General features: G+C 36.1%; 1 protein-coding gene across 3 annotated transcripts in view; it reads left to right on the top strand.

Annotated features, from left to right (window-relative positions):
• The first annotated feature begins 986 nt into the window (after positions 1-986).
• The window catches only part of FGF7 (fibroblast growth factor 7), a 52,947-nt gene continuing 38,811 nt past the window's right edge, over positions 987-15,122 (top strand). Inside the window, exons 1-2 of one of the 3 annotated variants that reach the window (XM_044230956.1) lie at positions 987-1,271; positions 2,045-2,421. In XM_044230956.1, coding sequence (XP_044086891.1) covers positions 2,136-2,421 — 286 coding nt within the window. In that variant the 5' untranslated portion in view covers positions 987-1,271; positions 2,045-2,135. The remainder of the gene's footprint in view (positions 1,272-2,044; positions 2,422-15,122) is intronic. The other 2 variants (XM_044230958.1, XM_044230957.1) reach the window with 2 other exon arrangements.

Raw genomic sequence — 15,122 nt, 5'->3', positions numbered from 1 at the left:
AGCGCGCGTGTGTGTGTTTTGGCGGTATTAACATGGGAAAGAGAATTTCAATATACATTCCAAAATATTGATTTAAATTAACAATGCAATTATTTTGCAGCAAATAGTTAACAAAACACTAGAACACTATATATATGCCAGAATAGGAAGTAAAGGAGAGAGTACCTCATGTTGGAAAGTACAATAGCTTTCTCTTATTTACATTAACTACAGCTCTTATAACTCCATCCTTTGATAAATGTTATTTATTGTGCTAATGTTCTTATTGAGACAAGAGTCAAACACTGATAAACAGGGTAAAACCATTTTATTTTTAATTTTTAAAGATTATATTTTTTAAAAGGATGCATCCTCTTTCTTATATTGGTAGTTAGTACAAGTCAAATTCACAGAATTTTAAAACTACAGGGCACCACAGAATCATTTAGACTAATGCACTAATTTTACAATTTCTGAGACTCAGAAATGCCAAGTGACTTGCCCAAAGTCATACTGGTAAATAGTGGCTCAGCTCAAATAAGAAACTAGGTCCTCTTACTTTCAGCCTAGGAATATAAAATCTAAAAATTATACTCATATACCATGGTAAAATACCTCTGTGTGAAAAGATATGCACTTAACTTAGTGCTTTAGAACACTAAGATGTGAGTTAACTGACACAGGCTAGTTTTGTTCTAAAATTCTGAGTGCAAAGAAGTAACAGTAGAAACACACGTATTGTAAAGCTATTGAAAAGGTTTTCTAGCCAGCAAAAATCCCTTTTATAAACGTTCAAAGGAATATTTTTCAACTTATATATAACGCTTTTGTTGTGAAGATGGTGCAAAAAATTCCCTTTCCCCTTTTAACTGCTTCAGAATCAGAGATCTGTTTCTACAAAGTAGGTACCCACTGGTAGGTTTAGGCATAAACCATGTTCATAGCTCCCTCTCATGACCATTGAATGAATACTATATAAGCCTCCTTTATTCTCGCTGTTGTATTCAACTAACAGCTCACTGGTTAAGTTTTAATTGCTTCCAATGAGGTCAGCAAAGGTATTTATCGAAAAGCCCTGAATAAAAAGGCTCCACACACACACACACAAGCATACACGCGCTCACACAGAGAGAAAAATCCTCTTGCCTGTTGATTTATGGAAACAATTATGATTCTGCTGGAGAATTTCTCAGCTGAGAAATAGTTTGTAGCTACAGTAGAGAGGCTCAAGTTGCACAAGGCAGACAACAGACATGGAATTCTTGTGTATCCAGCTGTTATCAACAGAACAAGTAAGTTACTGTTATTTGTCTTTAAAAATAATACTGAATGGTTTTCTAGTAGTTTACCTCTTTCTCTGGTTTTAGTGCTGAGGGGAAAAGTAAAGTTACCAAACTTTTGAGCCACGTAATTATCTATAGTATTATGCTGTAGAACTTACATAAAGATAAGGTTGACGTTCTCCAGACAGTACTGGCATTTAACTTGAGAAATGCGGGTAGTTCAGGAGAATATAATTGATTAACCAGAAACATAAAAGCATACAATAAACAAATCTAGGGAAAGCATTTATACTTTGTTAATAGTGATTTTAGGACTTAATTTAAATCAATAGCTCTAACTGCAGGATGTTTCTTACCAAATAGCCATCAGAATAAATGGTACAATCATATTCTGATTTGTCTCTAGTAATGCATAACTTTTATAAATCTACATAGAGAGAAATGAAGATGTTGGCATCTTCTGTGAAAGCTGTTTTAAATGTGCCTTCACAGTACAAACTGCACTGCATGTTATACTACTATTTACCTACTAAGATTTATACATATAATTTTTCATCCTCCCCTCCCCTCCTTTCCCTATTCTTAATTTCTTATTGCAAACAGAAGTCAAGTAGTAAACAGTGTCGCAGCAACTGAGCTTATTACAACCTGTTTTTATAAGGAAATACCAACAGAGTTACTTTAGGAGGAATCCTGTATTGTTATCAGGAACTAAAAGGATAAGGATAACAATTTGGGAAAAAAAACAACTACTCTTTCTTAAATCAATCTACAATTCACAGATAGGAAGAGGTCAATGACCTAGGAGCAACAATCAACTCAAGATTTAATTTTCATTATGTTATTCATGAACACCCGGAGCACTACACTATAATGCGCAAATGGATACTGACATGGATCCTGCCAACTTTGCTCTACAGATCATGCTTTCACATTATCTGTCTAGTGGGCACTATATCTTTAGCTTGCAATGACATGACTCCAGAGCAAATGGCTACAAATGTGAACTGTTCCAGCCCTGAGCGACATACAAGAAGTTATGATTACATGGAAGGAGGGGATATAAGAGTGAGAAGACTCTTCTGTCGAACACAGTGGTATCTGAGGATTGATAAACGAGGCAAGGTCAAAGGAACCCAAGAGATGAAGAACAGTTACAGTAAGTAATGTCCTTAATTTATAGCACCGTGTAGGAACCTTAATCTGTGAAAGAATCATTTTTCAACTGACAGGCTTTCTTAGTTTCTTTTTTTTTTTTAAATTAACTATCATCTTCTAATTTCTCTCAATTGGGATCATTGAACTATGTTTCCAAAAACATCTTCTGCAACAGGTCAAATCTACTAATATTATAGTAGCTGATAACCCAAATCAATTTGAAAATATAATCCCTATGTCCTAAACTCAAAATGCTTATAAGCTAAGCAAAATGTAAATGATATTATTCACACTGAAATGTGACTCACTGTCTTCTATCAAAATTCATTAGGAACTCTTAAAGAGAGTTCTCAGTAAATGCTCAGTAAATGAGTACTCAGTAAATGCTCACCAAAAGCTACTTACTAGTTTGAGGAAAAGAAATTTTATTTGAAAAAGTAATTTGATTTTCTTTGAAACAATATTTCTGTAGTGGGAAATAATCTGTGCTCAAAAATGAATTTAGCAACTTGTGCAATTGTGTACAGTTATAAAAGAGAAGGGACCCTGTGGTATCCTCATCTGTTTGCACCACAATGAGTTTGTATTAGATTGTTTATTCATCTGAGCAAAAAAAAAAAAAAGGTTCCTCCTAACATTTTCTTTAATCTTCTGTGCCATAGTTCTATGTTACCTTAAGAGAATTGTAAATGTGAAGGAGGAAATAAAAGTGAGTTAGAAGAAATGCCCATGATTTTCTGTTAGTGTATTACATTTTTTCCAAAACCCAGTTTTTTTTTTCATGTTAAAATATCAGGGTTGGACTTATCATTTAGCTGTTATGATTAATAAACAATTTTAATAGTTTTAAATTTAATGGGGTAAAATATTCAACATGGATAGTAAGAATTTAAAATCCCTGAATGAAAATAGATTTTGTTTATATTACTAGCATTTGAACAATGTTATTATTATTTCATCCTATAATATTATGTATGTTAAAGTCAACTGAAAAAGAATGCATGGGTTTGATGGTGTAAATATTTGCTTAAGTACTTACAGTACGTTTTGCTTGCAGTGAGTACTTGAAACTTCAGTTCCTTGTTTAATGAATCTTTTTAGGCTTAATTAATTAGGTTCTTAATTAATGAACCAATAAGAGGGAATCTGGGGAATTATGTTTCCAATATGAAAACAAGAGGATCTTCTTTGTAACTATAATTGATATAGAATGCTAAGGCCATTTTAATGGATCATTAACAGCAATACTTTAATCATTACAGTTATTAATAAAATTATCATGTTAGTCATAGAATATTGTTCTGATTATGCTTAGGTTTAGGTAAAGAAATAACCATTTGGAGGAAGGTTCTGTGGATAATCACTTTAATGTGAGCAACAGAATTTGGAATATAATCAATTTTTTAAAAATTGAGACTTATCATGGATAATGGAACCTGGTAGAGAAGACAGAGCCCAGGTAGAAGTTATGACGCATACATATAATCCCTCCCTGTGAATAATTCTGGAAAAATATTTAATTCTTTCCAAGTCTCAGTTTTTTCATCTCTAAGATATGGGATATGTGCAGATGATCTCCAATATACCTTCTAGTTCTTATGGTCTATTCTATTCTAAGCCATAGAATATATCACATAAATGTGAATAAATCTAAGTACTCATTATATAATTACCACATACTCTGAATGATATAGGTGAATATTATCTCAAGGATAAGATGAGCTGTCAGAACTAATTTGAAATCGTAGTAATATTGTTATCAAACTTAAACACTGTAGAATTCTTCTGTATGCCAGCTAATGCCTTTTGAATGCTTTAGTCAAGTAATGGAAAGTGAAAAATTAGATATAAAATCCAGTGAAAATGAACAGTATGCATAATTATTTGGGATGAAAAATATCCACAATTAGGACACATTCATATATGTGTTTTATTTTGTGTTAAAATTTCTTGAAACCATGAAACCCAGGTGTTTGTAAACATACACAAAATGCCAAACTTACTTCATAGTTTGAAACATAATTTAGTGTTAACCTTGAGTAACCATAAAGCTGACTGGGTATACCACTCCTCCTCTACTCTAATTCTACAGTAAAAATGAGAGAGAGACAGGAAGAAAGAAACTCATTCTGTATCATTAATTAGAATGTCACAATACCAAGGTACTTAAAGACAGGATATATGTCACATAAATAGTCTTCACTTCTATAAGCTTTTCATAGGCTGCATATAGAAGTATACTTTTTGATATGCTGAATTCTCCTGGAAAGAGAAACCTTTAATAGGATGCTTTAAGTAAACCCTAAAACTCTTGGCAGGTTGTATTGTTATCCTATTAAAGAAGGAGCCACTCAACCTTCAGCATACTTGAAAAGAAGCTGATTCACCGTTGTCTATTAGGAAATCCTAAGATACGAAAGGAAACACTTCATTGAAAAATAAATGGAGAATAACTTATAAGAAGAGAATTCTTTTTTTAAAAAAATATTTTATTTATTATTTGACAGACAGAGATCACAAGTAGGCACAGAGGCAGACAGAGAGGTGAAAGCAGGCTCCCCGCCGAGCAGAGAGCCTGATGCGGGGCTTGATCCCAGGACCCTAGGATCATGACCTGAGATGAAGGCACAGGCATTAACCCACTGAGCCATCCAGGCGCCCCTAGAAGAGAATTCTGATAGTCGTTTCCTATTATTTCTGGGAAAGCCTTACTAATTTTAAGTGTGAATGCCCCATACATAAAATGTGCAAATTGACACATATAAAGTTGAAGCTACTATATCCAGGTACAAAGAAAGTGCTCAACAAAATTTGTTTAAGAAGCCAAAAGAGAACAAAAACTTGAAATTACAAATATGAAGACTATTTACATTCCTCAATCATTAACTGAATGAATGAACAAATGAACAAAAGATGTTTCCTTCCTATTTAAAATGAGAGTAAAGGTAATTGGATTGTCTACTAAAGTGAAATGCAGCAGAGTTCAGAAAGTGTGATAGATCTGAATCAAACTCTTGCATTTCATTTTCAGTATTCCGATGCCTTAAATATGTTCAGTGGTTTTTGAACACCCTTCTTTAGAGGTCTCTTAAGATGGTATAGATTTAAATATCTTAGATGGTAAAATTTTGCATGAAAAGTTAGATGTCAGCTTGTGTGAGACATAGTTGTTCTCTGCATTACCATGAGAAGGTCCCCACTCCATTCTCATGGCTTTGCTTTGAATGAAGGGGAAAGTTACCTGATGAAATGAATAGGTTTTGAAGGACAGCTTACTTTACTAGGAGAAGGATAAATTCTTCATAAAAAATGTAACTTCCAAGATATTGCTAAGCTAATGGACTGGAGTGAGTAGAAGAGGTAATAAATCTGGGTATACAATTCTGTTTCCAGAAGATTGGGCTAGGACAGGTTGATGGAGGGCCTAGAGGAAGAGAAGCATTGTGGCAGGGAGGTGGATATGATAGTTCATGTCTCATATCTTTAGGGAACTAAAAAAATTACTTAAGCTATCCTGAGTTGTGAGGACCTAACTTTAGTCTTAATTTTAGTGTTGTCTTGTGAAATATTTTAAATTTAGATTAGAATGAGTAAATTGCAGAGAAAGCATGCCAAGGAACCCAACAAAATAAGACTTGTACTAATAGACATTAAGTAAGACCTAAGTATGTAAACGTAGGAATTCATAAGAGGCCAGGAGATGCTAGACCACATTGCCGACACTGGGGAGAGAAGCTGTTACTGGAGAACTGTTCCTCAGATTGCTTACCCCTCTCACCCAGGAGGTAAGACAGCCTGTTCTCTCTGGTGGTTCCACATTTAGCCTTATAGTAGGTTTACAAGTGACAAAACTGGAACCTAACCTGAACTAATAATAAGGTTAATAAAAGCATTACATGCCCTCCTAAAATGAAAGAAATATTCATATCCTCTGCAAAAGGAGAGCATTAATAACATCATAAAGGATTGGTAATGGATGGTCAATACTTTCCCTGTTGTCATCAGAACTCCCCCCTTGGGGAAGGGTGAGAGGGTGAATTTAGACAATTTTTGGACCCGGCACCCCATCAACAGACAGAGTCAATCACTCCACACCTGACAGAAATAACACTGCTGTTTAAGCTGGGAATTGAGGTGCCAAGTGAGAGATGGCAGCAGTGCACTGGGCAACTGACAACTGCCCTGAGAGACAGATGTGGGACAAAGAACTCAGACCTTCAAGACCATTTTCTTGCTTTTGGGATCCAATTACTAAAAGGCTTTGCTCTTCCCAACCATGGTCAATATCATTCATTTCTTTTAAGAAGAAATCCTTAATTGTGATAGGCCACTGACTCAAGCGAAAGCATGCCTCACTTTTTAGAATTAAGCATTGCAAGTTCCATAGCAAAAAAAGGGTTAGCCATTCTGAAAACCAGCCAATGATTTGGCAATATTCTCTTTTGGATTGTTAGACTGTGACGGGATATGGCCTAACAATTGGCAAAAAGCAAATAAACACAGTGTTGTGGGATTTGACTTTGGCCACAAAATCTTCAGCAACCCAACTGTCAACAATTCTTTGGATAAGATCCTACTCAGCAATAATCTCTGCTAGTAGTTAGCAAATATACATACCACCTCTAAATATGGAGATGGTAAACTTGCTTATGCTCTGAACTTAGCAGGTTATACAAAAGAAAAATAATTCACATTATCAAAACAAAAATAAGAAAACCAGGGCAACCCCAACTTAAAAAAAAACAATGAGAAACATATCTGTGGAATTGAACCAAAACCCTGCGTTACTGACAAAATGCAATCCTGTAGAACTAGTGACAAAGTACACATAATTTATTGCCACAGGTGCATCTCTTCTTTATTTTGTAAATCCTCATTTGAACTGACCATCATTTTCTTTTCGGTACCAAGCCAGAGCATCTACCTGTATTTTCCCTTTCAACTCAGCTGTGTTACAGCTCTTTAGCCTACAGTTCTAGAGCATTCAGAGACCCAAGTGAATTGGAGAGAACACAAGAAGCCAGCTTTCAGTCAGTCAACGTTCCCTTCGCCAGGTTTTCCTATTGCTCAGCTTTGGCTAATACTGCAATCAGCTAGGGAACTTTAAAAAAAATACTGAAGCCAGGTCCCACCCACAAAGACTCTCATTAAATTGATATGGGGTGAAGCCTGGGCACCAGGAATTTAAAAAGCTCCCCAGATAATTCTGACATGCTGCCAAAACTGAGAACCACTGGATCATGTTAGAGGATCACATTAGATTATTGGGAGACAACTGTTAAATCAGAATCCTGAGACGGTGGGGGAAGACTCAGGCATCAATATTTGTTAATGCTTTCCAGTGATTTTACTGTGCAGATAAGGTTAAAAACAACTATTTAATGGGACCAAGGGTTCTATTTCCACCTGGATGCCCTCAGGTCCCAGGAATGTTTTAGAGTCCTTCAATGGCTCCACAGTTAACTTATATGAGGATTTCAAAATGGGCTTATCAGGAATGACTCTCTGAATTATGCATTGATGAAGTTCTTCTGGGTCCAGTTGATCTCAAACCTTAGTGGCTCCAACATTTGGAACTGGTCTGGAAAGGCATGTGATGATAGCTCTGTAACTACTATGTGAGAAGGCTATGCAATGAATTCATTGCAGGGAAGAATAGGTCTTGTACCACAGTCTCACAATGACAGGCAGGTCTGAATCTCTTTTGACAATTTCAAGTGGTGCTACAGCAGGGGATGTGGAGTATAGACATCAATGCGAGCTTACTTGGCACTTAAATGAGCCATTTATAACGATGAACCCAGATGCCCCCAAATTAAGGTCTCATCTCCTATGGCCACCCCACAGAGTTTAAGGCAGTGATTTAAAGAGATAACCTCAAGTCTAGAAAACTGAGGGGGGAAAAACCCACAAGCCTAGAGGGTCTAACAGGATTAGTGAAAAGTATATGAAGCTAGAGGTTGGTTTTCTTTGAAAATTTGGGATTAAAGCAAAGCTTTCTTTCTTTTCTCAGGATCCTAGCTTTCCTTCTCTGTATCAAAAACTTTTGGTAGCACAGTAACTTCTTTTTCATCACTAGTGGAATACAATACTTTTCTATATTTTAATTTCACATATGGTACACAGAAGAAAAGGCAGGAATTGTGCATATCTAAGTAATATGGAGAAAAAAGAACTCATTAAATGAAGTAAGCTCCCATATGAATTCCTTCCTTTTCTGAACCATATCCAATCTTTCTTTAAAAAAAAAAACTTTACTGAGATATGTTGACATACAAAAATCTGTACTTATTTAATGTATACAAATTGACTAATTTCTACATCTGTGAAACTACCACCACAATTAATGCCATAAATATATCCACCACTTCCAAAAGTTCCCTTCATTCTTTTAATTTATTATGATTATTTTGTGATAAGAACACTTAACATAAGATCCATCCTTTTAGCACGTATTTAAATATACCATGTAACAGTATAAACTATAGGCACCACACCGCACAGTATATCTCTAGGACACATTCACCTTGCATAGTTGAAATTTAGTACCCTTTAGCAAATACCTCCCTATCTCCCCCTTCCCACCAGCCCCTGGCCACCACCATTCTACTCTCTGCTTCTATGAGTTTGACTATTTTAGATTCCTCCTATAAGTGGCATCATGTAGTATTTGTCCATCTGTGTCTAGATTATTTCACTTAGCATAATGTACTCCAGGTTCATATCCAGTCTTCCTACACACAAAATAGGCTGGAAAATGAAAATCCTCTGCCTTTCACATGGTTCAGAAAGCTAAACTAAAGAGTCACTGAACACTTAACTGTTTCTTAACCAAGATTCACATCTACTATATTTGAGGTTATATCTGCACCTGACTTAGGTAGAGAAGTCATACCCAATTTGCTAACAAAGCAAATTTACCTATTTACTTTAGTTGTGCAAAAGGGTTTGTGTAGTAATATATAAAGACAAAGGGATTAGGGTTGGGAAGCAGAGAAGAGAATTACCTAATATTCATGTCCAGGTAAAATTTACCTTTTAGGCAGATAATGTCATTCTCAGACCTTTTGGTTTGATGTATATTGGGAGAGAACTGGCTCTGGAAGTTCTCTGTTCCAGTCAACTTCCCTGCAGAAGAATGTAATCACTTCTATAGAGTGGGCATGAGTACTTGCTAGAGCCATTAGCTAGTGTCCTTCTGAGAATAAATAGGATGGCAACATCTTTGTAAACAGGAGAAGAAATAGCCCAGAGAGGAAAGGGGAAAAAGGACTTTATATAAAAATAAATGTATTTTGCATTTTATTTCTTTTAGAGATTTTCAAGTAATCTCTACACCAATTTGGGGCTCCAACTCACAACCCTAGATCAAGAGTAGCACTCTCTACCCACCGAGCCAGTCAGGCACCCCAGATTTTGCATTTTAAGTTTAGGGTGGATTTAAACACAAAGGATCATCATAAAATAGGGCTCTATTAACTGTTTTGATGCACCTGAAGAATAAAGGCAATTGAATGCAATAGATTAATAATAGTGGGAGAACTTCTGAGATCAAAACAAAGCCAAACTAAATAGTGTACAGGGGGGTTGAAATAATAATAGATCGTTGCAGATGATAATCAAATAGGAGGCTTGAATCTATTAGTTAAATTCATGCCTAAAATTGCAATGATCTTTGTTTATTTATCAGGACTATATACAAACTCAGTTTATTTTTTATGGTTAATATAAGACAGGGCAAATGAGGTATATTTCAATATGCATAAATACCATACTTACCATGTTAAAATTACCATGTAATATTTTCCATTTATCTGCCTATTTGAACTTTAGATGTAACTGTAGATAATATTGAGAAAATGCTTTTGGAACAAATTCAGAATGAACTCAGCATGCAGATTTTACTTAAGGCAGCAATTCTAAACCTTGTTTCTTAGGACACTGGTCTCCCTTGAGATATTAATGGCGTTTCCTACAGCACAGTTTCTGTGGCTGATTGGGAAATATTAGGTTGAATAAAAGTGAACAAGTTTTCACAGTAGGACATCTCTGAGCCTAATTCATACTAATATAAGTTGCAGAACTCTAGGAGATTATATATGGTTTCCCAAATTTACTTGACAACAGAGTACACTGCTCCTGCCCCACAACTCTCTCCTCGAGTTTGGGTAAAACACTTACATTTCATTAAATTGTAATTTCAGAGGGGTGCCTGGGTGGCTCAGTTGGTTGAACAGCTGATACTTGGTTTGGGCTCAGGTCATGATCTCAGGGTCGTGAGATCAAGCGCCATGCTTGAGATTCTCTCTCTCCCTCCCCTTTTCTCCCTCTCCCTTTTCTCTAAAATAAATAAGTAAATCTTTTTTTAAAAAAAGATTGCAATTGAAGAGCTATTGCCTAGGGATCTCTCTCTGGCGCAGTGAAGAACTAAACCAAATTCCCCCCTCATTTTTTTGCTTCAAATAAAAAGGCTATAAAATGAACCTGAAGCAATATTTTAAGAATGACCTTGAACCAAGAATCTGTGCCAAAGTCAGGAGCCTCAATGTGATTTTGGACAATTAGGGTAGTATTTTGGGTATAGATGCATGCTGGGCTGAAATCCAGAGATTTGCAATGAGATTTAAGCCTAGCTTGAAGCTGTTTTCTGAGTTTCGAGCAGCTTTAAAGGACCATTCCCCTAATCTGAAATGATGTCCAATACCTATTATTTAGGCAACCTAGAAACTGACTAAAATCTTTTCCTATGCATTAGCCTAAATATGTTTTAGGATTATAACATGATTGAAGAATTCTCAAGTTACGTACCTAAAAACAATCAACATTTAGTTTTCAAAAAACTAGCTTGAGCAAAAGTTTGCAGTTATTTTAATTCTATCAATAAAAAACAAGTTTTACTTACTGGTCAAAAACTATTTAGAAATTTGAAATTTGGCATAAATTGAAGGGAGAACTGCAAATTTAATGAATTAATTTCAGTACCCTTTGAAGAGGTCACTTATTGGAAAGGTTCAATAGAATTGCCTTTTCCAGCCATACATAGCACTTCTGCTCTGTTTTGGATTCTTTCAGTTAGCATTTGGCAATGCTACTAAAAAAATGTAAGTTATGGAAAGATAAACATCGTGTCTTATTCTTCCTTTGGTCTCCCAATGGTAGAGGAAGAGCACTTAGCCCAATGCAAGGGAGAAGGATTGACAGTCATTCAATATATTTCTCCCTTAAGCTTTTACATCTAAAATTAGTTATGCATAAGAAATAGATTACTAAATTATCATGAAAAATTTTTTTTTTAATTTTTTTTTTTAAGATTTTATTTTATTTATTTGAGAGAGAGAGACAGTGAGAGAGAGAATGAGCGAGGAGAAGGTCAGAGAGCGAAGCAGACTCCCCATGGAGCTGGGAGCCTGATGTGGGACTTGATCCCGGGACTCCAGGATCACGCCCTGAGCCGGAGGCAGTCATTTAACCAACTGCGCCACCCAGGCGTCCCTTAAAGATTTTATTTTATTTATTTGAGAGAGAGAGACAGTGAGAGAGAGAATGAGTGAGGAGAAGGTCAGAGAGCGAAGCAGACTCCCCATGGAGCTGGGAGCCTGATGTGGGACTTGATCCCGGGACTCCAGGATCACGCCCTGAGCCGGAGGCAGTCGTCCAACCAACTGCGCCACCCAGGCGTCCCATAAATTATCATGAAAATTTAATGGAGACAAGAATTAAAAGTTCGCTGAAATAAAAGAGAAGTACGTATCTTTTCCCTCTTCTCTCTTATTCTCTATCGTTAAAATACACTATTGGCCTCTGGAACCTATTTGATTTAATTTTCCTGGGTAATTCCAAGGGACTGGTGGAGAAGTTTAATTGTAGAGGCCAATGATCTAAGCAGGCACATGTAGCAGGGGTGATACTAGAAGGGATGACTGACATGGCATGGTGAAGACCAGTCCTGGAAAAGTTACGGCCTCCTCAACACCCATCCTTGTTTTCATCTGTCACCTAATTCTTGCACATCAAAAACTACATGCAGAGGGGTGCCTGGGTGGCTCAGTGGGTTAAGCCGCTGCCTTCGGCTCAGGTCATGATCTCAGGGTCCTGGGATCGAGTCCCGCATCGGGCTCTCTGCTCAGCAGGGAGCCTGCTTCCCTCTCTCTCTCTCTGCCTGCCTCTCTGTCTACTTGTGATTTCTCTCTGTCAAATAAATAAAATAAAATCTTTAAAAAAAAAAACTACATGCAGAGAAAAATGACAATTTGTTGATATTGGTTTAATTGCAGTATACTATACTGCATTAAAAGGACAGAGAGAGAGGAAAAGTCTTTAAGAATTAAATGAGCTATAATAGTACAACCAAGCAGTGGGCTGATAATTTTTGGGTAGGGAATCTGCTTACTTATTAGTAACACATATGGGATTGATCCTGGTCTTAGTGACTGGTGTCAAAAGGTGGAGAGAGAGAGAGAGCTGGGGAGAAGTAGGAAGTTGGTGAATACACTCTCAGTTTGTTTTAGTGCCTGTCGCCTGATCCTTGGATAATCTTGGTGTTTTATAGTGTCTCAAACTGCACTTTTGATAAGAGCCTGGTTGGTCTGGTTCATAGTGTAGCATCTTTCATGGGGAGATCACTTGTAAGCAGTGGACAGTTTCCTCCCCTTGTTTGCGTGAATGAAGACATCTTACAAAACTTTGAAAGATTGATGACTTCTTTTTTTTCCACTCTTTTATTAATTCAACAAGTATTCATTGACACCTCTCTTATCCCAGACTTGGGCTACAATAGTAAGCAATTCCACAGTCCATATTTTTATAGAATTAATGGTTTAGTTGGGCATGGAGGATGAACTACAAGTCAGAAGGGGTAAGTTCGGAGCAATTGGGGGTTGCCCAACTCAACTCCAGGAAATAGGCATGCAAGTCTTTTTTGGGAGAAAATGACCTGAAGGATGAGCAGTATGAAAGGGAGAGGACAAATATATTACCTTCAGAGGAGAAGGTTTGGAGATGTCTGGTAGTAAGATACTATTGCAAGGCTGGGAAATGGGAAGTGACTTAATATCTTCCCAGGTTATCAATGTTAAGTTCACTAAAGTAACCTTTTTTCTATTAAAAATATGAGAACATTTGCCTTTTATCAGTTGATAGACTTTGCTCTGTTTACTAAAAATGACTATTTTAAAGGGTAGTTTTTAAGGGTAATTTTTTTCTTTAGAGGGTAACTTCTTTTTAAAAAAGATTTAATTTATTTATTTGACAGAGAGAGATCACAAATAGGCAGAGAGGCAGGCAGAGAGGCAGGCAGAGAGGGGGAGAAGCAGGCTCCCTGCCGAGCAGAGAGCCCAGTGGGACTTGATCCCAGGACCCTGAGATCATGACCTGAGCTGAAGGCTTTAACCCACTGAGCCACCTAGGCGCCCAACTTTTTTGAAGGCATAATTGAAGTCCTGCTAATTGGAGTAATATTGTTTTTCTGGAGAGCTGCATACTTTTTCTTTTTAGTGGTTTTCCAATCTTTGATCATAATTGTAACCTGTTAAGTCAAGTGTCCATAAATATTCATTATAAATGCTACATTATCATTATGGAGCATATTTTTTCCCATAACAGTTTCTATAAAGTGAGAGAAACAACAGTTTTGAGGCATATGTTTGGCTTTTAAGGACAAAATTATGGAGCTTATCTGCCACGTTCTTTACGATAAGCTAACTTTTATGACCATTAGAGCTCCATCCATTGCTACAATTATATAAGTAGTGCACTCAGCAGTCAAGTAACTGTGCATACTTTTATTTCCTTCAAAGCATGAAGTAGGTAATGAAGCAAGGTGTTTTCCCACTTAGGCCAATCAGAGCGTCTCTGTTTCTGAGAAATTGTGCTCAACTCCCCGTCCAAATAATGCATCACAAAATAATGTCAGATATTTACTAGACATAAGGAGGTGCTGTCGACTTTGAAAAGATTCTGGCCAAATTTGGTCTGGAAATTTTCTCTTAACTGGCTTAAAGTTGATCAGATATTGAATAATAATTCATCCCCGAGGAAGATGAGCATAAATCTATATATCATTGTGATTAAGTTGTACTCAAACCTAAAATTCATGATGTTTTAAAGTATTATTTCATAGTCAATCAAGTATTTACATTAATATTACTACTAAAATTACTGTACTGTGTAGATATAAATTTTGTTTGTTATTATTATGAATCTTCTAATTTAGCCTATATAAAATTGTACAATGTACAACCAGGAATATTTTCGTTGAGTGACTAAACATAAGTAGATCACCAAAATGATGTTGATTCTTTTAAAATATGTATGTCAATATTGAAATTGGGGCAGAACACTTCATCCCTTTCTAATCAATTCTCAGAATACCTCTTGCTGTAAGCTTGCAGTTATACTATTAGTCCATTTCGCAGAAAGAAAGGAAAAGACTTTCAGGAAATTGGTCAGCCTGACAAGCTTGCTAATGTACAGCTTCTAGTTTTAAAATTATACATAGAACTGTGAAGTGTGTAAGCATGGCGATTCACAGACCTGTACCCCTGGGTATAAAAATACATTATATGTTTATAAAAAATATATATAAATTAAAGTAAGAGAAAAATTATACATAGAACTATTTAGGTGTTGTTTATTTTAATTAAGAAAGATTGGTGTTAAAAGATTAGCTGATGATCGAAATGATCATAACAAAATTCTCTATGT

This window comes from Neovison vison, chromosome 13, assembly GCF_020171115.1.
Source record: "Neovison vison isolate M4711 chromosome 13, ASM_NN_V1, whole genome shotgun sequence".
NCBI lineage: Eukaryota > Metazoa > Chordata > Mammalia > Carnivora > Mustelidae > Neogale > Neogale vison.
The sequence above is the reverse complement of the archived record's forward strand: the minus strand, read 5'-3'. Positions and strand labels throughout refer to the sequence as shown.